Raw genomic sequence first — 25,779 nt, forward strand, 5'->3', positions numbered from 1 at the left:
TTGCTGAAAATCCAAGGCACTTCAGTTGAAAGTTCAGTAAATGTAACATGCTCAGATGAAAAGTCATTTAAATCCATGCTTTCTGGGATCTGTGGCTGTAGAGTGAGGATGGCTTCCTCTCCTCCCTGGTCCTTGAACTGCCACTGGGGAGATGAGCCGACTGCTCCATATCCGTACCCTTATCCAGCTGCTGGACAGACACATTCCTTCTGCTTCCATAGCTGGAGGTGGGCAAAGCTGACACTTCAGCCAGGATTTCAGAGCTGTTGGCTGGTACTTCCTGATAGTCCCAGGCAATAGGTGCCCAGACCTGCTGCTGAGTAGGGATGAGCCGAACACCCCCAGGTTCAGTTCGCATCCAGAAAATGCGAACAGGCAAAAAATGTGTTCAAACACGCAAACAACGTTAAAGTCTATGGGACACGAACATGAATAATCAAAAGTGCTAATTTTAAAGGCTTATATACAAGTTATTGCCATAAAAAGTGTTTGGGGACCCGGGTCCTGCCCCAGAGGACAAGGATCAATGCAAAAAAAAGTTTTAAAAACGGCCGTTTTTTCGGGAGCAGTGATTTTAATAATGCTTAAAGTGAAATAACAAAAGTGTAATAGTCTTTTAAGTTTCGTACCTTGGGGGTGTCTATAGTATGCCGGTAAAGGGGCGCATGTTTCCCGTATTTAGAACAGTATGAGAGCAAAATGTCATTTGTGAAGGAAAAAAAGTAATTTAAAACTATTCACAGCTATAATGAATTGTCGGTCCAACAATACACATAAGAGTTCACTGATAAAAACAGCATGGAATTTCCCCACAGGGGAACTCCGAACCAAATTTTTTTTTAAAAATGCGTGGGGGTCCCCCTAAATTCCATACCAGGCCCTTCAGGTCTGGTATGGATATTAAGGGGAATCCCGCGCCAAAATTTAAAAAAAAATGGCGTGGGGTCCCCCCAAAAATCCATACCAGACCCTTTTCCAAGCACGCAACCTGGCAGGCCGCAGGAAAAGAGGAAGGGACGAGAGAGCGCCCCCCCTCCTGAACTGTACCAGGCCACATGCCCTCAACATTGGGAGGATGCTTTGGTTTAGCCCCCCAAAGCACCTTGTCCCCATGTTGATGGGGAAAAGGGGCTTATCCCCACAACCCTTGCCCGGTGGTTGTGGGGGTCTGCGGGTGGGGGGGCTTTAACAAGGGGACCCCCAGATTCTGCCCCCCCGTGTGAATTGGTAGTGGGGTACAAATGTACCCCTACCATTTCACAAAAAAGTGTCAAAAAGGTTAAAAAACACAAGAGACGGTTTTTCTTACAAGTCCTTTATTAATTTCCTTCTTCTTTCCACTTCTTCTTCCATCTTCTTTCTTCTGGTCTTCCTTCGGTGTTCTTCTTCTTCCTCCATCTTCTTCTTCTCCAACTTCTTCTTCTCCATCTTCTTCTTCCTCCACTCTTCTCGTCCCGCATCTTCCTCCGGCTTCTTCTCCGCTCCGTCCGCACGATCCGCCTCAGTGGGATTCTTCTGCTGTGTGACGCTTCGGTTCTTCTGACACTTCTTATATAACGGAGGACGGCCCCCGCCCTCCTCTGACGCTCGGGGACTTTGACAGGGACTTCCCTGTGGCTTTCCCTGTGTGTCAGAGGAGGGCGGGGTCACCAGGCCCTCCATTATATAAGAAGTGTCAGAAGAACTGAAGCGTTACACGGCAGAAGACTCCCACTGAGGCGGATCATGCGGATGGAGCGGAGAAGAAGCAGGAGGAAGATGCGGGATGAGAAGAGTGGAGGAAGAAGAAGATGGAGAAGAAGATGGAGAAGAAGAAGATGGAGAAAGAAGAAGAACACCGAAGGAAGATCAGAAAAAAGAAGATGAAAGAAGAAGAAATTAATAAAGGACTTGTCAAAAACTGTCTCTAGTGTTTGTTAACCTTTTTGACCTGTTTTTTGTGAAATGGTAGGGGTACATCTATACCCCATTACCAATTCACACGGGGGGCGGGATCTGGGGGTCCCCTTGTTAAAGGGGGCTTCCAGATTCCGAAAAGCCCCCCACCCGCAGACCCCTACAACCACCGGGCAAGGGTTGTGGGGATGGGGCACTTCTCCCCATGGGGACTAGGTGCTTTGGGGGGCTACCCCAAAGCACCCTCCCAATGTTGAGGGCATGTGGCCTGGTACGGTTCAGGAGGGGGGGAGTGCTCTCTCATCCCCCCCTCTTTTCCTGCGGCCTGCCAGGTTGCGTGCTCAGTGAAGGGTCTGGTATGGATTTTGAGGGGGACCCCCACGCCATTTTATTTTAATTTTGGCGTGGGGTTCCCCTTAATAACCATACCAAACCCTTCAGGTCTGGTATTGAATTTAGAGGTTCCCCCACTCCATTTTTTTCTTTAATTTTGGTGCGGGGTTCCCCTTAATATCCATACCAGACCTGAAGGGCCTGGTATGGAATTTAGGGGGACCCACACGCATTTTTTTTTTTTTTAATTTTGGTTCGGGGTTCCCCTGTGGGGAAATCCCATGCCATTTTTATCAATGAACTTTTATGTGTATTGTCAGACCGACAATTCATTATAGCCAGGAGTGGTTTTAAATTACTTTTTTTCCTTTACAAATGTAATTTTGCTGTCAGACTGTTCTAAATATGGGAAACATGCGCCCCTTTACAGGCATACTCTAGACACCCCCCAGGTACGAAATTTAAAGGAATATTACACTGTTATTGTTTCACTTTAAGCATTATTAAAATCACTGCTCCCAAAAAAACGGCCATTTTTAAACTTTTTTTTGCATTGATACATGTCCCCTGGGGCAGGACCCGGGTCCCCAAACACAAACAGCCAATTTTCCAGTCGAACTCATGATCAAACCGAACATAAAGCCCATCCCTTGGGGCAGGACCCAGGTCCCCAAACACTTTTTATGACAATAACTTGCATATTAACCCTTAAAATTAGCACTTTTGATTTCTCCCATAGACAATTCACTATAGCCGACACCGCTATTACTTCATGACTTTTTTTATCCCTTTAGAAATGTCATTTTGCTGTCAGACTGTTCTAAACACGGAAAAAAGGGCCACTTTACAGGCATACTATAGACACCCCCCAGGTACGAAACTTAAAGGAATATTTCACTTTTATTGTTTCACTTTAAGCTTTATTAAAATCACTGCTCCTGAGAAAACGGCCATTTTTAAAACTTTTTTTTTCATTGATACATGTCCCCTGGGGCAGGACCCGGGTCCCCAAACACAAACAGCCAATTTTCCAGTCGAACTCATGATCAAACCGAACATAAAGCCCATCCCTACTGCTGAGCAGAGTCTAGCAGCCATCTGTAGGCGATCTCCAGCTCCCATTTTTGAATGGCTAGAAACTCCAAATCTTCCAGTGCCGGTGCACTTCTGAGACATTCAGCCTCCGGTCTCTCTACTCCAAGATTATCTTCAAACGCCACTCCAGATAACCAAGTCAGGGTCCTTTGACAGCCTCCCGTACAACATCCCCAGGCTTGCTTAGCCAAAGCCTTCCATCGGGCTGTCGTTCACTGTCCGCGGGCACACTTGGACTACATGCTACTGGAGGGCTATGTAGCTCTCGTTCAACCGCATCTCTACCAAGACCAGCCTTCTTAACTCAGCTGTCCACTCCTTGTGCGGTTGTTCGACCAGTAACTTTCCTGGATGGAGGGGGGAATATTTCCATGGTGGTGCTGCTCACGGGCTAGCGCGTCCTTCCAGAGTTGCCGGTGGACAGAGTCATACCATCCCAGCAGGACCTGCTCTGACACTGGTCCCCTGTGCTGCACCTGTATCTGTACCTCTCCTTTTCTGCTATGCGGACCTTGGATCCTGGTGGTGGTTTGGATGTCCCAGACTGCAGGAAGCATCCTACTGCTTGCCACCAAATGTGGTGGAACCACTTGGCACCCAGCTTAGGTGCTTCTGCCAAACAGTGCCTCCTTCTCTCCAAACCGTTCAAGCAGACTGAGAGCTAATACCAGCACTGTTACCCCTATCATTGTACACAGACATGATGTAATGGTTGGTTTTTATACACTTCAGAAGTAGATCAGTTACCACATGAACAGTAAAACCAAATATTACCCAAAACATCACACAATGATTAAATAAGAAGCTAAAGTTGACACAAGGCTAATCCCATCATAAGACCCTCCAAGAGTTAGCCAACAGACAGAAACAATAGGTGACTCAATTAACAAAGGGAATTCACACCTAGGTGGCACACAATGGAAGAGACGTACTTAATAGAAAGACACATAACACCTTAATAAACAGACTATAGCAGGAGACCCCAGCATCAGGTTGCTTTAAACGGATCATGGATTGCTGGTTTGGGCATAGAGACCCCAAATATGTACAGTATCTCACAAAAGTAAGTACACCCCTCACATTTTTGTAAATATTTGATATCTTTTCACGTGACAACACTGAAGAAATGACACTTTGCTACAATGTAAAGTAGTGAGTGTACAGCTTGTATAACAGTGTAAATTTGCTGTCCCCTCAAAATAACTCAACCACACAGCCATTAATGTCTAAACCGCTGGCAACAAACGTCAGTACACCCCTAAGTGAAAATCTCCAAATTGGGCGCAAAGTGTCAATTTTTTGTGTGGCCACCATTATTTTCCAGCACTGTCTTAACCCTCTTGGGCATGGAGGTCACCAGAGCTTCACAGGTTGTCACTGGAGTCCTCTTCCCCTCCTCCATGACAACATCATGGAGCTGGTGGATGTTAGAGAACTTGCGCTCCTCCACCTTCCATTTGAGGATGTCCCACAGATGATCAATAGGGTTTAGGTCTGGAGACATGCTTGGCCAGTCCATCACCCAGCTACTTGCTGCATCTCAGTTTCAGGGTCTTGGCAATCTTCTTATAGCCTAGGCCATCTTTATGTAGAGCAACATTTCTTTTTTCAGAATCTCAGAGAGTTCTTTGCCATGAGGTGCCAGGTTGAACTTCCAGTGACCAGTATAAGAGAGTAAGAGAGATAACACCAAATTTAACAGACCTGTTCCCCATTCACACCTGAGACCTTGTATCACTAACGAGTCACATGACACCTGGGAGGGAAAATGGCTAATTGGGCTCAATTTGGACATTTTCATTTGGGGTGTACTGACTTTTGTTGCCAGCGGTTTAGACATTAATGGCTGTGTGTTGAGTTATTTTGAGGGGACAGCAAATTTACACTGTTATACAAGCTGTACACTCACTACTTTACATTGTAGCAAAGTGTAATTTCTTCAGTATTGTCACATGAAAAGATAGAAGAAAATATTTACAAAAATGTGACTGAGGGGTCTACTCACTTTTGTGAGATACTGTATATGGGTCCTCCACTTCCCAGAGTCTGTGTGTTTTGGGGAAACATGGACTTGAATCTGAAGCAAGATCACTCCAAGGGTCCTCCACGAGCACACTTCCCAAAGAGTAGTGTTCCCTTAAAATTCAGGGCCCATAGTCAGTAGGCGAGAGGCCACCCAGCAGTTCCCTCCAAAAGCCCCTGTCCTGGTTGAGTCTGTCACACTTACTGTCTCCCTTCATGTTGTAAAGCGCTGCACAAACTGTTGGCACCATCATGTATGATAATAATAAACTGTCCATGACACCATGTGGACACTGTGTTGTCACTCACCTGATTGATGTAGGCTCTGGCAGGCAGAGGGTAGTTCTTCCCATTAATGGATATGATCATGTCTGGAAGATGACTGATGGTGTCACAGTTCACATGATACTGAAACCAAAAGTTCAACAAATTTATTAGTGGCAATCGGTGCCGAATCCACGAAAATAAAAAACACTGTACATCCTATCTTCCGCCATCCATGGTCATGTTCTCTGGTACTGAGGAACTTTCTCTATATCTCCTATCTTCCACCATCCATGGTCATGTTCTCTGGTACTGAGGAACTCCCTCTATATCTCCTATCTTCCGCCATCCATGGTCATGTTCTCTGGTACTGAGGAACTCCCTCTATATCTCCTATCTTCCGCCATCCATGGTCATGTTCTCTGGTACTGAGGAACTCCCTCTATATCACCTATCTTCCACCATCCATGGTCATGTTCTCTGGTACTGAGGAACTCCCTCTATATCTCCTATCTTCCACCATCCATGGTCATGTTCTCTGGTACTGAGGAACTCCCTCTATCTCCTCTCTTCTGTCATCATTCATGATTATCTCATTCCACCTCAATTTTTTACCCCCCTCCCCCACTCTACCTTCCTTTTACATCCCTTCCACTACCCATGTCCATGATAAGCTCCCCCTCTGTCTCCCCTAAAACCCCCAGTCCATGATCAGCACCCCCTCTGTCCCCATAAAACCCCTAGTCCATGAGCAGAACCCTCTCTGCCTCCCCTAAAACCCCAAGTCCATGATCAGCACCCCCTCTGTCTCCACTAAAACCCCCAGTCCATGATCAGCAACCCCTCTGTCTCCCCTAAAACCCCCAGTCCATGATCAGCACCCCTCTGCCTCCCCTAAAACCCCCAGTCCATGATCAGCACCCCCTCTGTCTCCACTAAAACCCCCAGTCCTTGATCAGCACCCCCTCTGTCTCCCCTAAAACCCCCAGTCCATGATCATCACCCCCTCTGTCACCCCTAAAACCCCCAGTCCATGATTAGCACCACCACTGTCTCCCCTAAACCCCCCAGTCCATGATCATCACCCCCCCTCTGTCTCCCCTAAAACCCCCAGTCCGTGATCAGCAACCCCTCTGTTGCCTCTAAAATCCCCAGTCCATGATCATCACCTCCTCTGTTTCCCCTAAAACCCCCAGTCCATGATCAGCACCCCCTCTGTCTCCCTTAAAACCCCCAGTCCATGATTAGCATCCCCTCTGTCTCCCCTAAAACCCCCAGTCCATAAACGGCACCCCCTCTGTCTCCCTTAAAACCCCCAGTCCATGATCAGCACCAACTCTGTCTCCCATAAAACCCCCAAGTCCATAATCAGCAGCCCCTCTGTCTTCCCTAAAACCCCCAAGTCCATGATCAGAACCCCTCTGTCTCCCATAAACCCCCAGTCCGTGATCAGCACCCCCTCTGTCTGCCATAAAACCCCTAGTCCATGATCAGCACCCGTTCTGTCTCCACTAAAACCCCCAGTCCATGATCAGGACCCCCTCTGCCTCCCCTAAAACCCCCAGTCCATGATCAACACCCCCTCTGTCTCCACTAAAACCCCCAGTCCATGATCAGCACTCCCTCTGCCCCCCTGAAACACCCAGTCTATGATCAGAACCCCCTCTGTCTCCCCTAAAAACCCCAGTCCATGATCAGCACCCCTCTGTCTCCACTAAAACCCCCAGTCCATGATCAGCACCCCCTCTGTCTCCCATAAAACCCCCAAGTCCATAATCAGCAGCCCCTCTGTCTCCCCTAAAACCCCCAGTCCATGATCAGCACCCCCTCTGTCTCCCATAAAACCCCCAAGTCCATAATCAGCAGCCCCTCTGCCCCCCTAAAACCCCCAGTCTATGATCATCACCCCCTCTGTCTCCCCTAAAAACCCCAGTCCATGATCAGCACCCCCTCTGTCTCCCCTAAAACCCCCAGTCTATGATCATCACCCCCTCTGTCTCACCTAAAAACCCCAGTCCATGATCAGCACCCCCTCTGCCTCCCCTAAAAACCCCAGTCCATGATCAGCACCCCCTGTGTCTCCACTAAAACCCCCAGTCCATGATCAGCACCCCCTCTGTCTCCCCTAAAACCCCCAGTCCATGATCATCACCCCCTCTGTCTCCCCTAAAACCCCCAGTCTATGATCAGCACCAACTCTGTCTCCCCTAAAACCCCCAGTCCATGATCATCACCCTTTTTGTCTTCCCTAAACCCCCAGTCCATAATCAGCACCCCCTCTGTCTCCCCTAAAACTCCCAGTCCATGATCAGCACCTCCTCTGTCTCCCCTAAAACCCCCAGTCCATAATCAGTACCTACTCTGTCTCCCCTAAAACCCCCAGTCCATGATCAGCACCCCCTCTGTCTCCCCTAAACCCCCAAGTCCATGATCAGCACCCCCTCTGTCTCCCCTAAAACCCCCAGTCCATGATCAGCACCCCCCCCCCCCGTCTCCCCTAAAAACCCCAGTCCATGATCAGCACCCCTCTCCCACCCCTAAAACCCCCAGTCTATGATCAGCACCCCCTCTGCCTCCCCTAAAACCACAAGTCTATGATCAGCACCCCCTCTGTCTCCCCTAAAATCACCAGTCTATGATCATCACCCCCTATTTCTCCCCTAAAACCCCCAGTCCAAGATCAGCACCCATCTGTCTCCCCTAAAATCACCAGTCTATGATCATCACCCCATATTTCTCCCCTAAAACCCCCAGTTAATGATCAGCGCCCCTCTGTCTCCCCTAAAACCCCCAGTCTATGACCAGCACCCCTCTGCTTCCCCTAAAACCCCCAGTCCATGATCAGCACCCCCTCTGTCTCCACTAAAACCGCCAGTCCATGATCAGCACCCCCTCTGTCTCCCTTAAAACCCGCAGTCCATGATCAGCACCCCCCCCCCCCCCGTCTCCCCTAAAACCCCCAGTCCGTGATCAGCACCCCTCTGTCTTCCCTAAAACCCCAAGTCCATGATTAACACCTCCTCTGTCTCCCCTAAAACCCCCAGTCCAAGATCAGCACTCCCTGGGTCTCCCCTAAAACCCCCAGTCTATGATCAGCACCCCCTCTGTCTCCCCTAAAACCCCCAGTCCATGATCAGAACCCCCTATTTCTCCCCTAAAACCCCCAGTCCATGATCAGCACCCCTCTGTCTCCCCTATAACCCCTAGTCCATGATCAGCACCCCCTCTGTCTCCCCTAAAACCCCCAGTTAATGATCAGCACCCCCTCTGTCTCCCCTAAAACCCCCAGTCCATGATCAGCACCCCTTCTGTCTTCCCTAAAACCCCCAGTCTATGATCAGCACCCCCTCTGTCTCCCCTAAAACCCCCAGGTAATGATCAGCACCCCCTCTGTCTCCCATAAACCCCCAGTCCGTGATCAGCACCCCCTCTGTCTCCCATAAAACCCCAGTCCATGATCAGCACCGCTTCTGTCTCCACTAAAACCCCCAGTCCATGATTAGCACTCCCTCTGCCCCCCTAAAACCCCCAGTCTATGATCAGCACCCCCTCTGTCTCCCCTAAAAACCCCAGTCCATGATCAGCACCCCTCTGTCTCCACTAAAACCCCCAGTCCATGATCATCACCCCCTCTGTCTCCCCTAAAACCCCCAGTCTATGATCATCACCCCCTCTGCCTCCCCTAAAACCCCCAGTCCATAATCAGCAGCCCCTCTGTCTCCACTAAAACCCCCAGTCCATGATCATCACCCCCTCTGTCTCCCATAAAACCCCCAGTCCATAATCAGCAGCCCCTCTGTCTCCCCTAAAACCCCCAGTCCATGATCAGCACCCCCTCTGTCTCCACTAAAACCCCCAGTCCATGATCATCACCCTTTCTGTCTTCCCTAAACCCCCAGTCCATGATCAGCACCCCCTCTGTCTCCCCTAAAACCCCCAGTCCATGATCATCACCCTTTTTGTCTTCCCTAAACCCCCAGTCCATAATCAGCAGCCCCTCTGTCTCCCCTAAAAACCCCAGTCCATGATCAGCACCCCTCTGTCTCCACTAAAACCCCCAGTCCATGATCAGCACCCCCTCTGTCTCCCCTAAAACCCCCAGTCCATGATCATCACCCCCTCTGTCTCCACTAAAACCCCCAGTCCATGATCATCACCCCCTCTGTCTCCCATAAAACCCCCAGTCCATAATCAGCAGCCCCTCTGTCTCCCCTAAAACCCCCAGTCCATGATCATCACCCCCTCTGTCTCCCATAAAACCCCCAGTCCAAGATCAGCAGCCCCTCTGTCTCCCCTAAAACCCCCAGTCCATGATCAGCACCCTTTCTGTCTTCCCTAAACCCCCAGTCCATGATCAGCACCCCCTCTGTCTCCCCTAAAACCCCCAGTCCATGATCATCACCCTTTTTGTCTTCCCTAAACCCCCAGTCCATAATCAGCAGCCCCTCTGTCTCCCCTAAAACCCCCAGTCCATGATCATCACCCTTTTTGTCTTCCCTAAACCCCCAGTCTATGATCAGCACCCCCTCTGTCTCCCCTAAAACTCCCAGTCCATGATCAGCACCTCCTCTGTCTCCCCTAAAACCCCCAGTCCATAATCAGTACCTACTCTGTCTCCCCTAAAACCCCCAGTCCATGATCAGCACCCCCTCTGTCTCCCCTAAACCCCCAAGTCCATGATCAGCACCCCCTCTGTCTCCCCTAAAACCCCCAGTCCATGATCAGCACCCCCTCTGTCTCCCTTAAAACCCGCAGTCCATGATCAGCACCCCCCCCGTCTCCCCTAAAAACCCCAGTCCATGATCAGCACCCCTCTCCCACCCCTAAAACCCCCAGTCCGTGATCAGCACCCTCTGTCTTCCCTAAAACCCCAAGTCCATGATTAACACCCCCTCTGTCTCCCCTAAAACCCCCAGTCTATGATCAGCACCCCCTCTGCCTCCCCTAAAACCACAAGTCTATGATCAGCACCCCCTATTTCTCCCCTAAAACCCCCAGTTAATGATCAGCGCCCCTCTGTCTCCCCTAAAACCCCCAGTCTATGACCAGCACCCCCTCTGTCTCCACTAAAACCGCCAGTCCGTGATCAGCACCCCCTCTGTCTCCCCTAAAACCCCCAGTCCAAGATCAGCACTCCCTGGGTCTCCCCTAAAACCCCCAGTCTATGATCAGCACCCCCTCTGCCTCCCCTAAAACCCCAAGTCTATGATCAGCACCCCCTCTGTCTCCCCTAAAACCCCCAGTCCATGATCAGAACCCCCTATTTCTCCCCTAAAACCCCCAGTCCATGATCAGCACCCCCTCTGTCTCCCCTAAAACCCCCAGTCCATGATCAGCACCCCTTCTGTCTTCCCTAAAACCCCCAGTCTATGATCAGCACCCCCTCTGTCTCCCCTAAAACCCCCAGGTAATGATCAGCACCCCCTCTGTCTCCCCTAAAAACCCCAGTCCATGATCAGCACCCCCTCTGTCTCCCTTAAAACCTCCAGTCCATGATCAGCACCCACTCTGTCTCCCCTAAACCCCCAAGTCCATAATCAGCAGCCCCTCTGTCTTCCCTAAAACCCCCAAGTCCATGATCAGAACCCCTCTGTCTCCCATAAAACCCCTAGTCCATGATCAGCACCGCTTCTGTCTCCACTAAAACCCCCAGTCCATGATCAGCACTCCCTCTGCCCCCCTAAAACCCCCAGTCTATGATCAGCACCCCCTCTGTCTCCACTAAAACCCCCAGTCCATGATCAGCACCCCCTCTGTCTCCACTAAAACCCCCAGTCCATGATCATCACCCCCTCTGTCTCCCATAAAACCCCCAGTCCATAATCAGCAGCCCCTCTGTCTCCCCTAAAACCCCCAGTCCATGATCATCACCCCCTCTGTCTCCCCTAAAACCCCCAGTCCATGATCAGCACCCTTTCTGTCTTCCCTAAACCCCCAGTCCATGATCAGCACCCCCTCTGTCTCCCCTAAAACCCCCAGTCCATGATCATCACCCTTTTTGTCTTCCCTAAACCCCCAGTCCATAATCAGCAGCCCCTCTGTCTCCCCTAAAAACCCCAGTCCATGATCAGCACCCCTCTGTCTCCACTAAAACCCCCAGTCCATGATCAGCACCCCCTCTGTCTCCCCTAAAACCCCCAGTCCATGATCATCACCCCCTCTATCTCCACTAAAACCCCCAGTCCATGATTAGCACCCCCTCTGTCTCCCCTAAAACCCCCAGTCCATGATCGGCACCCCCTCTTTCTCCCTTAAAACCCCCAGTCCGTGATCAGCACCCTCTGTCTCCCCTAAACCCCCAAGTCCATAATCAGCAGCCCCTCTGTCTTCCCTAAAACCCCCAGTCCATGATCAACACCCCCTCTGTCTCCCATAAACCCCCAGTCCATGATCAGCACCCCCTCTGTCTCCACTAAAACCCCCAGTCCATGATCAACACCCCCTCTGTCTCCACTAAAACCCCCAGTCCATGATCAACACCCCCTCTGTCTCCCATAAAACCCCCAAGTCCATAATCAGCAGCCCCTCTGTCTCCCCTAAAACCCCCAGTCTATGATCAGCACCCCCTCTGTCTCCCATAAAACCCCCAAGTCCATAATCAGCAGCCCCTCTGTCTCCCCTAAAACCCCCAGTCCATGATCATCACCCCCTCTGTCTCCCATAAAACCCCCAAGTCCATAATCAGCAGCCCCTCTGTCTCCCCTAAAACCCCCAGTCCATGATCATCACCCCCTCTGTCTCCCCTAAAACCCCCAGTCCATGATCATCACCCTTTCTGTCTTCCCTAAACCCCCAGTCCATGATCAGCAGCCCCTCTGTCTCCCCTAAAACCCCCAGTCCATGATCAGCACCTCCTCTGTCTCCCCTAAAACCCCCAGTCTATGATCAGCACCCCCTCTGTCTCCCCTAAACCCCCAGTCCATGATCAGCACCCCCTCTGTCTCCCCTAAAACCCCCAGTCCATGATCAGCAACCCCTCTGCCCCCCTAAAACCCCCAGTCTATGATCATCACCCCCCCTGCCTCCCCTAAAAACCCCAGTCCATGATCATCACCCTTTCTGTCTTCCCTAAACCCCCAGTCCATGATCAGCACCCGCTCTGTCTCCACTAAAACCCCCAGTCCAAGATCAGCACTCCCTCTGTCTCCCCTAAAACCCCCAGTCCATGATCAGCAACCCCTCTGCCCCCCTAAAACCCCCAGTCTATGATCATCACCCCCCCTGCCTCCCCTAAAAACCCCAGTCCATGATCATCACCCTTTCTGTCTTCCCTAAACCCCCAGTCCATGATCAGCACCCCCTCTGTCTCCACTAAAACCCCCAGTCCATGATCAGCACCCCTCTGTCTCCCCTAAAACCCCCAGTCTATGATCAGCACCCCCTCTGTCAACCCTAAAACCCCCAGTCTATGATCAGCACCCCCTCTGTCTCCCCTAAAACCCCCAGTCCATGATCATCACCCTTTCTGTCTTCCCTAAACCCCCAGTCCATAATCAGCACCCCCTCTGTCTCCCCTAAACCCCCAAGTCCATGATCAGCACCCCTCTGTCTCCCCTAAACCCCCAAGTCCATGATCAGCACCCCCTCTGTCTCCCCTAAACCCCCAAGTCCATGATCAGCACCCCCTCTGTCTCCCCTAAAACCCCCAAGTCCATGATCAGCACCCCTCTGTCTCCCCTAAAACCCCCAGTCTATGATCAGCACCCCCTCTGTCTTCCCTAAAACCCCCAGTCCATGATCAGCACCCCCTCTGTCTCCCCTAAACCCCCAAGTCCATGATCAGCACCCCTCTGTCTCCCCTAAACCCCCAAGTCCATGATCAGCACCCCCTCTGTCTCCCCTAAACCCCCAAGTCCATGATCAGCACCCCCTCTGTCTCCCCTAAAACCCCCAAGTCCATGATCAGCACCCCTCTGTCTCCCCTAAAACCCCCAGTCTATGATCAGCACTCCCTCTGTCTTCCCTAAAACCCCCAGTCCATGATCAGCACCCCCTCTGTCTCCCCTAAAACCCCCAGTCCATAATCAGCACCCCTCTGTCTCCCCTAAACCCCCAAGTCCATGATCAGCACCCCTCTGTCTCCCCTAAACCCCCAAGTCCATGATCAGCACCCCCTCTGTCTCCCCTAAACCCCCAAGTCCATGATCAGCACCCCCTCTGTCTCCCCTAAAACCCCCAAGTCCATGATCAGCACCCCTCTGTCTCCCCTAAAACCCCCAGTCTATGATCAGCACCCCCTCTGCCTCCCCTAAAACCCCAAGTCTATGATCAGCACCCCCTCTGTCTCCCCTAAAACCCCCAGTCCATGATCAGAACCCCCTCTGTCTTCCCTAAAACCCCCAGTCCATGATCAGCACCCCCTCTGTCTCCCCTAAAAACCCCAGTCCATGATCAGCAGCCCCTCTGTCTCCCCTAAAACCCCCAGTCCATGATCGGCACCCCCTCTGTCTCCCCTAAAACCCCCAGTCCATGATCAGAACCCCCTCTGTCTTCCCTAAAACCCCCAGTCCATGATCAGCACCCCCTCTGCCTCCCCTAAAACCCCAAGTCTATGATCAGAACCCCCTCTGTCTTCCCTAAAACCCCCAGTCCATGATCAGCACCCCCTCTGTCTCCCCTAAAAACCCCAGTCCATGATCAGCAGCCCCTCTGTCTCCCCTAAAACCCCCAGTCCATGATCGGCACCCCCTCTGTCTCCCCTAAAACCCCCAGTCCATGATCAGAACCCCCTCTGTCTTCCCTAAAACCCCCAGTCCATGATCAGCACCCCCTCTGCCTCCCCTAAAACCCCAAGTCTATGATCAGCACCCCCTCTGTCTCCCCTAAAACCCCCAGTCCATGATCAGAACCCCCTCTGTCTTCCCTAAAACCCCCAGTCCATGATCAGAACCCCCTCTGTCTCCCCTAAAAACCCCAGTCCATGATCAGCAGCCCCTCTGTCTCCCCTAAACCCCCCCAGTCCATGATTAGCACCACCACTGTCTCCCCTAAAACCCCCAGTTAATGATCAGCACCCCCTCTGTCTTCCCTAAAACCCCCAGTCCATGATCAGCACCCCCTCTGTCTCCCCTAAAAACCCCAGTCCATGATCAGCAGCCCCTCTGTCTCCCCTAAAACCCCCAGTCCATGATCAGCACCCCCTCTGTCTCCCCTAAAACCCCCAGTCCATGATCAGCACCCCCTCTGTCACCCCTAAAACCCCCAGTCCATGATCATCACCCCCCCCTGTCTCCACTAAAACCCCCAGTCCATGATCAGCACCTCCTCTGTCTCCCCTAAAAACCCCAGTCCATGATCAGCAGCCCCTCTGTCTCCCCTAAACCCCCCCAGTCCATGATCAGCAGCCCCTCTGTCTCCCCTAAAAACCCCAGTCCATGATCAGCAGCCCCTCTGTCTCCCCTAAAACCCCCAGTCCATGATCAGCACCCCCTCTGTCTCCCCTAAAACCCCCAGTCCATGATCAGCACCCCCTCTGTCTCCCCTAAAACCCCCAGTCCATGATCAGCACCCCCTCTGTCTCCCCTAAAACCCCCAGTCCATGATCAGCACCCCCTCTGTCTCCCCTAAAAACCCCAGTCCATGATCAGCAGCCCCTCTGTCTCCCCTAAAACCCCCAGTCCATGATCAGCACCCCCTCTGTCTCCACTAAAACCCCCAGTCCATGATCAGCACCCCCTCTGTCTCCCCTAAAACCCCCAGTCCATGATCAGCACCTCCTCTGTCTCCCCTAAAAACCCCAGTCCATGATCAGCACCCCCTCTGTCTCCCCTAAACCCCCCCAGTCCATGATTAGCACCACCACTGTCTCCCCTAAAATCCCCCAGTCCATGATCAGCACCTCCTCTGCCTCCTCGATACGAGAAGGTTGTTCATTCATGTAGGGAGAGATATGAGAAGGATGTTCATTCATGTAGGGAGAGATATGAGAAGGGTGTTCATTCATGTAGGGAGAGATATGAGAAGGATGTTCATTCATGTAGGGAGAGAAATAAGAAGGGTGTTCATTCATGTAGGGAGAGATATAAGAAGGCTGTTCATTCATGTAGGGAGAGATATGAGAAGAAAGGTGTTCATTCATGTAGGGAGAGAAATGAGAAGGGCGTTCATTCATGTAGGGAAAGATATAAGAAGGGTGTTCATTCATGTAGGGAGAGAAATGAGAAGGGTGTTCATTCATGTAGGGAGAGATATGAGAAGGGCGTTCATTCATGTAGGGAAAGATATAAGAAGGGTGTTCATTCATGTAGGGAGAGAAATGAGAAGGGTGTTCATTCATGTAGGGAGAGATATGAGAAGGATGTTCATTCATTTAAGGAGAGATATGAGAAGGGTGTTCATTCACGTAGGGAGAGATAGGAGAAGGGTGTTCATTCATGTAGGGAGAGATATAAGAAGGCTGTTCATTCATGTAGGGAGAGATATGAGAAGAAGGGTGTTCATTCATGTAGGGAGAGAAATAAGAAGGGTGTTCATTCATGTAGGGAGAGATATAAGAAGGCTGTTCATTCATGTAGGGAGAGATATGAGAAGAAGGGTGTTCATTCATGTAGGGAGAGAAATAAGAAGGGTGTTCATTCATGTAGGGAGAGATATAAGAAGGCTGTTCATTCATGTAGGGAGAGATATGAGAAGAAGGGTGTTCATTCATGTAGGGAGAGAAATGAGAAGGGCGTTCATTCATGTAGGGAAAGATATAAGAAGGGTGTTTATTCATGTAGGGAGAGAAATGAGAAGGGTGTTCATTCATGTACGGAGAGATATGAGAAGAAGGGTGTTCATTCATGTAGGGAGAGATAAGAGAAGGATGTTCATTCATTTAAGGAGAGATATGAGAAGGATGTTCATTCATGTAGGGAGAGATAAGAGAAGGATGTTCATTCATTTAAGGAGAGATATGAGAAGGGTGTTCATTCATGTAGGGAGATATGAGAAGGATGTTCATTCATGTAGGGAGAGATATAAGAAGGGTGTTCATTCATGTAGGGAGAGATATGAGAAGGATGTTCATTCATGTAGGGAGATATGAGAAGGATGTTCATTCATGTAGCGAGATATGAGAAAGGTGTTCATTCATGTAGGGGGATATGAGAAGGATGTTCATTCATGTAGGGAGAGATATGAGAAGGGTGTTCATTCATGTAGGGAGAGATATGTGAAGGGTGTTTATTCATGTAGGGAGATATGAGAAGGGTGTTCATTCATGTAGGGAGCGATATAAGAAGGATGTTCATTCATGTAGGGAGAGATAGGAGAAGGGTGTTCATTCATTTAAGGAGAGATATGAGAAGGGTGTTCATTCATGTAGGGAGAGATATGAGAAGAAGGGTGTTCATTCATGTAGGAAGATATGAGAAGGATGTTCATTCATGTAGGGAGAGATATGAGAAGGGTGTTCATTCATGTAGGGAGAGATATGAGAAGAAGGGTGTTCATTCATGTAGGAAGATATGAGAAGGATGTTCATTCATGTAGGGAGAGATATGAGAAGGATGTTCATTCATGTAGGGAGATATGAGAAGGGTGTTCATTCATGTAGGGAGAGATATGAGAAGGGTGTTCATTCATGTAGGGAGAGATATGAGAAGAAGGGTGTTCATTCATGTAGGAAGATATGAGAAGGATGTTCATTCATGTAGGGAGAGATATGAGAAGGGTGTTCATTCATGTAGGGAGAGATATGAGAAGGGTGTTCATTCATGTAGGGAGAGATATGAGAAGGATGTTCATTCATGTAGGGAGAGAAATAAGAAGGGTGTTCATTCATGTAGGGAGAGATATAAGAAGGCTGTTCATTCATGTAGGGAGAGATATGAGAAGAAAGGTGTTCATTCATGTAGGGAGAGAAATGAGAAGGGCGTTCATTCATGTAGGGAAAGATATAAGAAGGGTGTTCATTCATGTAGGGAGAGAAATGAGAAGGGTGTTCATTCATGTAGGGAGAGATATGAGAAGGGCGTTCATTCATGTAGGGAAAGATATAAGAAGGGTGTTCATTCATGTAGGGAGAGAAATGAGAAGGGTGTTCATTCATGTAGGGAGAGATATGAGAAGGATGTTCATTCATTTAAGGAGAGATATGAGAAGGGTGTTCATTCATGTAGGGAGAGATAGGAGAAGGGTGTTCATTCATGTAGGGAGAGATATAAGAAGGCTGTTCATTCATGTAGGGAGAGATATGAGAAGAAGGGTGTTCATTCATGTAGGGAGAGAAATAAGAAGGGTGTTCATTCATGTAGGGAGAGATATAAGAAGGCTGTTCATTCATGTAGGGAGAGATATGAGAAGAAGGGTGTTCATTCATGTAGGGAGAGAAATAAGAAGGGTGTTCATTCATGTAGGGAGAGATATAAGAAGGCTGTTCATTCATGTAGGGAGAGATATGAGAAGAAGGGTGTTCATTCATGTAGGGAGAGAAATGAGAAGGGCGTTCATTCATGTAGGGAAAGATATAAGAAGGGTGTTTATTCATGTAGGGAGAGAAATGAGAAGGGTGTTCATTCATGTAGGGAGAGATAAGAGAAGGATGTTCATTCATTTAAGGAGAGATATGAGAAGGGTGTTCATTCATGTAGGGAGATATGAGAAGGATGTTCATTCATGTAGGGAGAGATATAAGAAGGGTGTTCATTCATGTAGGGAGAGATATGAGAAGGATGTTCATTCATGTAGGGAGATATGAGAAGGATGTTCATTCATGTAGCGAGATATGAGAAAGGTGTTCATTCATGTAGGGGGATATGAGAAGGATGTTCATTCATGTAGGGAGAGATATGAGAAGGGTGTTCATTCATGTAGGGAGAGATATGTGAAGGGTGTTTATTCATGTAGGGAGATATGAGAAGGGTGTTCATTCATGTAGGGAGCGATATAAGAAGGATGTTCATTCATGTAGGGAGAGATAGGAGAAGGGTGTTCATTCATTTAAGGAGAGATATGAGAAGGGTGTTCATTCATGTAGGGGGATATGAGAAGGATGTTCATTCATGTAGGGAGAGATATGCGAAGGGTGTTCATTCATTTAAGGAGAGATATGAGAAGGGTGTTCATTCATGTAGGGAGAGATATGAGAAGAAGGGTGTTCATTCATGTAGGAAGATATGAGAAGGATGTTCATTCATGTAGGGAGAGATATGAGAAGGGTGTTCATTCATGTAGGGAGAGATATGAGAAGAAGGGTGTTCATTCATGTAGGAAGATATGAGAAGGATGTTCATTCATGTAGGGAGAGATATGAGAAGGATGTTCATTCATGTAGGGAGATATGAGAAGGGTGTTCATTCATGTAGGGAGAGATATGAGAAGGGTGTTCATTAATGTAGGGAGAGATATGAGAAGAAGGGTGTTCATTCATGTAGGAAGATATGAGAAGGATGTTCATTCATGTAGGGAGAGATATGAGAAGGGTGTTCATTCATGTAGGGAGAGATATGAGAAGGATGTTCATTCATGTAGGGAGAGATATGAGAAGGATGTTCATTCATGTAGGGAGAGATATGAGAAGGGTGTTCATTCATGTAGGGAGAGATATGAGAAGGATGTTCATTCATGTAGGGAGAGATATGAGAAGGATGTTCATTCATGTAGGGAGAGATATGAGAAGAAGGGTGTTCATTCATGTAGGGAGAGATATGAGAAGGGTGTTCATTCATGTAGGGAGAGATATGCGAAGGATGTTCATTCATGTAGGGAGAGATATGAGAAGGATGTTCATTCATGTAGGGAGAGATATGAGAAGGATGTTCATTCATGTAGGGAGAGATATGAGAAGAAGGGTGTTCATTCATGTAGGGAGAGATATGAGAAGGGTGTTCATTCATGTAGGGAGAGATATGAGAAGAAGGGTGTTCATTCATGTAGGGAGAGATATGCGAAGGATGTTCATTCATGTAGGGAGAGATATGAGAAGAAGGGTGTTCATTCATGTATGGAGAGATATGAGAAGGGTGTTCATTCATGTAGGGAGAGATATGAGAAGAAGGGTGTTCATTCATGTAGGGAGAGATATGAGAAGGGTGTTCATTCATGTAGGGAGAGAAATAAGAAGGGTGTTCATTCATGTAGGGAGAGATATAAGAAGGCTGTTCATTCATGTAGGGAGAGATATGAGAAGAAAGGTGTTCATTCATGTAGGGAGAGAAATGAGAAGGGCGTTCATTCATGTAGGGAAAGATATAAGAAGGGTGTTCATTCATGTAGGGAGAGAAATGAGAAGGGTGTTCATTCATGTAGGGAGAGATATGAGAAGGATGTTCATTCATTTAAGGAGAGATATGAGAAGGGTGTTCATTCATGTAGGGAGAGATATGAGAATGGTGTTCATTCATGTAGGGAGAGAAATAAGAAGGGTGTTCATTCATGTAGGGAGAGATATAAGAAGGCTGTTCATTCATGTAGGGAGAGATATGAGAAGAAGGGTGTTCATTCATGTAGGGAGAGAAATAAGAAGGGTGTTCATTCATGTAGGGAGAGATATAAGAAGGCTGTTCATTCATGTAGGGAGAGATATGAGAAGAAGGGTGTTCATTCATGTAGGGAGAGAAATAAGAAGGGTGTTCATTCATGTAGGGAGAGATATAAGAAGGCTGTTCATTCATGTAGGGAGAGATATGAGAAGAAGGGTGTTCATTCATGTAGGGAGAGAAATGAGAAGGGCGTTCATTCATGTAGGGAAAGATATAAGAAGGGTGTTCATTCATGTAGGGAGAGAAATGAGAAGGGTGTTCATTCATGTACGGAGAGATATGAGAAGGATGTTCATTCATGTAGGGAGAGATAAGAGAAGGATGTTCATTCATTTAAGGAGAGATATGAGAAGGATGTTCATTCATGTAGGGAGAGATATAAGAAGGGTGTATATTCATGTAGGGAGATATGAGAAGGATGTTCATTCATGTAGCGAGATATGAGAAAGGTGTTCATTCATGTAGGGGGATATGAGAAGGATGTTCATTCATGTAGGGAGAGATATGAGAAGGGTGTTCATTCATGTAGGGAGAGATATGTGAAGGGTGTTTATTCATGTAGGGAGATATGAGAAGGGTGTTCATTCATGTAAGGAGCGATATAAGAAGAATGTTCATTCATGTAGGGAGAGATAGGAGAAGGGTGTTCATTCATTTAAGGAGAGATATGAGAAGGATGTTCATTCATGTAGGGAGAGATATGCGAAGGGTGTTCATTCATTTAAGGAGAGATATGAGAAGGGTGTTCATTCATTTAAGGAGAGATATGAGAAGGGTGTTCATTCATGTAGGGAGAGATAGGAGAAGGGTGTTCATTCATTTAAGGAGAGATATGAGAAGGGTGTTCATTCATGTAGGGAGAGATATGAGAAGAAGGGTGTTCATTCATGTAGGAAGATATGAGAAGGATGTTCATTCATGTAGGGAGAGATATGAGAAGGGTGTTCATTCATGTAGGGAGAGATATGAGAAGGATGTTCATTCATGTAGGGAGATATGAGAAGGGTGTTCATTCATGTAGGGAGAGATATGAGAAGGGTGTTCATTCATGTAGGGAGAGATATGAGAAGAAGGGTGTTCATTCATGTAGGAAGATATGAGAAGGGTGTTCATTCATGTAGGGAGAGATATGCGAAGGGTGTTCATTCATTTAAGGAGAGATATGAGAAGGGTGTTCATTCATTTAAGGAGAGATATGAGAAGGGTGTTCATTCATGTAGGGAGAGATAGGAGAAGGGTGTTCATTCATTTAAGGAGAGATATGAGAAGGGTGTTCATTCATGTAGGGAGAGATATGAGAAGAAGGGTGTTCATTCATGTAGGAAGATATGAGAAGGATATTCATTCATGTAGGGAGAGATATGAGAAGGGTGTTCATTCATGTAGGGAGAGATATGAGAAGGATGTTCATTCATGTAGGGAGAGATATGAGAAGGATGTTCATTCATGTAGGGAGAGATATGAGAAGGGTGTTCATTCATGTAGGGAGAGATATGAGAAGGATGTTCATTCATGTAGGGAGAGATATGAGAAGAAGGGTGTTCATTCATGTAGGAAGATATGAGAAGGATGTTCATTCATGTAGGGAGAGATATGAGAAGGGTGTTCATTCATGTAGGGAGAGATATGAGAAGGATGTTCATTCATGTAGGGAGAGATATGAGAAGAAGGGTGTTCATTCATGTAGGAAGATATGATAAGGATGTTCATTCATGTAGGGAGAGATATGAGAAGGGTGTTCATTCATGTAGGGAGAGATATGCGAAGGATGTTCATTCATGTAGGGAGAGATATGAGAAGAAGGGTGTTCATTCATGTAGGGAGAGATATGAGAAGGGTGTTCATTCATGTAGGGAGAGATATGAGAAGAAGGGTGTTCATTCATGTAGGGAGAGATATGAGAAGGGTGTTCATTCATGTAGGGAGAGATATGAGAAGAAGGGTGTTCATTCATGTATGGAGAGATATGAGAAGGGTGTTCATTCATGTAGGGAGAGATATGAGAAGAAGGGTGTTCATTCATGTAGGGAGAGATATGAGAAGGGTGTTCATTCATGTAGGGAGAGATATGAGAAGAAGGGTGTTCATTCATGTAGGGAGAGATATGAGAAGGGTGTTCATTCATGTAGGGAGAGATAGGAGAAGAAGGGTGTTCATTCATGTATGGAGAGATATGAGAAGGGTGTTCATTCATGTAGGGAGAGATATGAGAAGAAGGGTGTTCATTCATGTAGGGAGAGATATGAGAAGGGTGTTCATTCATGTAGGGAGAGATATGAGAAGGGTGTTCATTCATGTAGGGAGAGATATGAGAAGAAGGGTGTTCATTCATGTATGGAGAGATATGAGAAGGGTGTTCATTCATGTAGGGAGAGATATGAGAAGAAGGGTGTTCATTCATGTATGGAGAGATATGAGAAGAAGGGTGTTCATTCATGTAGGGAGAGATATGAGAAGGGTGTTCATTCATGTAGGGAGAGATAGGAGAAGAAGGGTGTTCATTCATGTAGGGAGAGATATGAGAAGAAGGGTGTTCATTCATGTAGGGAGAGATATGAGAAGGATGTTCATTCATGTAAGGAGAGATATGAGAAGGATGTTCATTCATGTAAGGAGAGATATGAGAAGGGTGTTCATTCATGTAGGGAGAGATATGAGAAGAAGGGTGTTCATTCATGTAGGGAGAGATATGAGAAGGATGTTCATTCATGTAGGGAGAGATATGAGAAGAAGGGTGTTCATTCATGTAGGGAGAGATATGTGAAGGGTGTTTATTCATGTAGGGAGATATGAGAAGGGTGTTCATTCATGTAAGGAGTGATATAAGAAGAATGTTCATTCATGTAGGGAGAGATAGGAGAAGGGTGTTCATTCATTTAAGGAGAGATATGAGAAGGGTGTTCATTCATGTAGGGGGATATGAGAAGGATGTTCATTCATATAGGGAGAGATATGCGAAGGGTGTTCATTCATTTAAGGAGAGATATGAGAAGGGTGTTCATTCATTTAAGCAGAGATATGAGAAGGGTGTTCATTCATGTAGGGAGAGATAGGAGAAGGGTGTTCATTCATTTAAGGAGAGATATGAGAAGGGTGTTCATTCATTTAAGGAGAGATATGAGAAGGGTGTTCATTCATGTAGGGAGAGATAGGAGAAGGGTGTTCATTCATTTAAGGAGAGATATGAGAAGGGTGTTCATTCATGTAGGGAGAGATATGAGAAGAAGGGTGTTCATTCATGTAGGAAGATATGAGAAGGATGTTCATTCATGTAGGGAGAGATATGAGAAGGGTGTTCATTCATGTAGGGAGAGATATGAGAAGGATGTTCATTCATGTAGGGAGATATGAGAAGGGTGTTCATTCATGTAGGGAGAGATATGAGAAGGGTGTTCATTCATGTAGGGAGAGATATGAGAAGAAGGGTGTTCATTCATGTAGGGAGAGATATGAGAAGGATGTTCATTCATGTAGGAAGATATGAGAAGGATGTTCATTCATGTAGGGAGAGATACGACAAGGATGTTCATTCATGTAGGGAGAGATATGAGAAGGATGTTCATTCATGTAGGGAGAGATATGAGAAGGATGTTCATTCATGTAGGGAGAGATACGACAAGGATGTTCATTCATGTAGGGAGAGATATGAGAAGGATGTTCATTCATGTAGGGAGAGATATGAGAAGGATGTTCATTCATGTAGGGAGAGATACGAGAAGGATGTTCATTCATGTAGGGAGATATGATAAGGGTTTCATTCATGTAGGGAGATATGAGAAGGGTGTTCATTCATGTAGGGAGAGATATGAGAAGGATGTTCATTCATGTAGGAAGATATGAGAAGGATGTTCATTCATGTAGGGAGAGATAAGAGAAGGATGTTCATTCATGTAGGGAGAGATATGAGAAGGATGTTCATTCATGTAGGGAGAGATATGAGAAAGATGTTCATTCATGTAGGGAAATATGAGAAGGGTGTTCATTCATGTAGCAAGATATGAGAAGGATGTTCATTCATGTAGGAAGATATGAGAAGGATGTTCATTCATGTAGGGAGAGATATGAGAAGGATGTTCATTCATGTAGGAAGAGATATGAGAAGGATGTTCATTCATGTAGGGAGAGATATGAGAAAGATGTTCATTCATGTAGGGAAATATGAGAAGGGTGTTCATTCATGTAGCAAGATATGAGAAGGATGTTCATTCATGTAGGAAGATATGAGAAGGATGTTCATTCATGTAGGGAGAGATATGAGAAGGATGTTCATTCATGTAGGAAGAGATATGAGAAGGATGTTCATTCATGTAGGGAGATAAATGAGAATGATGTTCATTCATGTAGGGAGAGATACGAGAAGGATGTCCATTTATTTAGGGAGATATGAGAAGGATGTCCATTCAGGTAGGGGATATGAGAAGGATGTTCATTCATGTAGGGAGAGATATGAGAAGGGTGTTCATTCATGTAGGGAGAGATACGAGAAGGATGTTCATTCATGTAGGAAGGATGTTCATTCATGTAGGAATGTTCATTCATGTAGGGAGAGATGCAAGAAGGGTGTTCATTCATATATGGAGAGATACGAGAAGGGTTTCATTCATTAGGGAGAGATATGAGAAGGGTGTTCATTCATGTAGGACGGATGTTCATTCATGTCGGAATGTTCATTCATGTAGGGAAAGATGCAAGAAGGGTGTTCATTCATGTTGGGAGAGATATGAGAAGGGTGTTCATTCATGTAGGGAGAGATACGAGAAGGGTTTCATTCATGTAGGGAAAGATACGAGAAGGATGTTCATTCATGTAGGAAGGATGTTCATTCATGTAGGAATGTTCATTCATGTAGGGAGAGATGCCAGAAGGGTGTTCATTCGTGTAGGGAGAGATATCAGAAGGGTGTTCAATCATGTAGGGAGAGATATGAGAGGGATGTCCATTCATGTAGGGAGAGATATGAGAAGGGCGTTCATTCATGTAGGGAAATATGAGAAGGGCGTTCATTCATGTAGGGAAATATGAGAAGGGCATTCATTCATGTAGGGAAATATGAGAAGGGCGTTCATTCATGTAGGGAGAGATGAGAAGGGTGTTCATTCATGTAGGGAAATATGAGAAGGGCATTCATTCATGTAGGGAAATATGAGAAGGGCGTTCATTCATGTAGGGAGAGATGAGAAGGTTAGTCACCAGTCCGAATGTGTCCGGTTTTGCTCCGATAGCTTTTTGGATCCCACTGATGGCGTCTGGATGACCAGCAATGACAGATGTCCCAGTGTCCACTATAGCTTGACATCCCTCTAGACAGGCCACCACCTGACCATTCATGGTAATGCTGAGAGAGAGGAGAATGGCTTTACTCTGTGTATTAGGATCAATGGACAATATACTGGCCTATACTAACCTGTTACATCCGAGAGGAATGGCAAATACTAATATTTGTCTATTGGAGATTGGATTGGTTCATCCTGACCTGTCTATGAGAGATAGTCCTGGTTCATAATGACCTGTCTATGAGAGATAGTCCTAGTTCATCCTGACCTGTCTATAAGAGATAGTCCTGGTTCATCCTGACCTGTCTATAAGAGATAGTCCTGGTTCATCCTGACCTGTCTATGAGAGATAGTCCTGGTTCATCCTGACCTGTCTATGAGAGATAGTCCTGGTTCATCCTGACCTGTCTATGAGAGATAGTCCTGGTTCATAA

The 25,779-nt window shown here is 47.2% G+C and overlaps 1 protein-coding gene across 1 annotated transcript in view; it reads right to left on the reverse strand.

The window, feature by feature from the left end:
• The window catches only part of LOC141129362 (pepsin A-like), a 112,375-nt gene that overhangs the window by 14,309 nt on the left and 72,287 nt on the right, over positions 1-25,779 (reverse strand). The window contains exons 7-8 of the mRNA XM_073617358.1: positions 25,263-25,407; positions 5,656-5,754 (exon numbers count right to left, since the gene is read on the reverse strand). Of these exons, the coding sequence (XP_073473459.1) occupies positions 5,656-5,754; positions 25,263-25,407 (244 nt within the window). The remainder of the gene's footprint in view (positions 1-5,655; positions 5,755-25,262; positions 25,408-25,779) is intronic.

Source organism: Aquarana catesbeiana, linkage group LG01 (genome assembly GCF_042186555.1).
Source record: "Aquarana catesbeiana isolate 2022-GZ linkage group LG01, ASM4218655v1, whole genome shotgun sequence".
NCBI classification, from domain to species: Eukaryota; Metazoa; Chordata; class Amphibia; order Anura; family Ranidae; genus Aquarana; species Aquarana catesbeiana.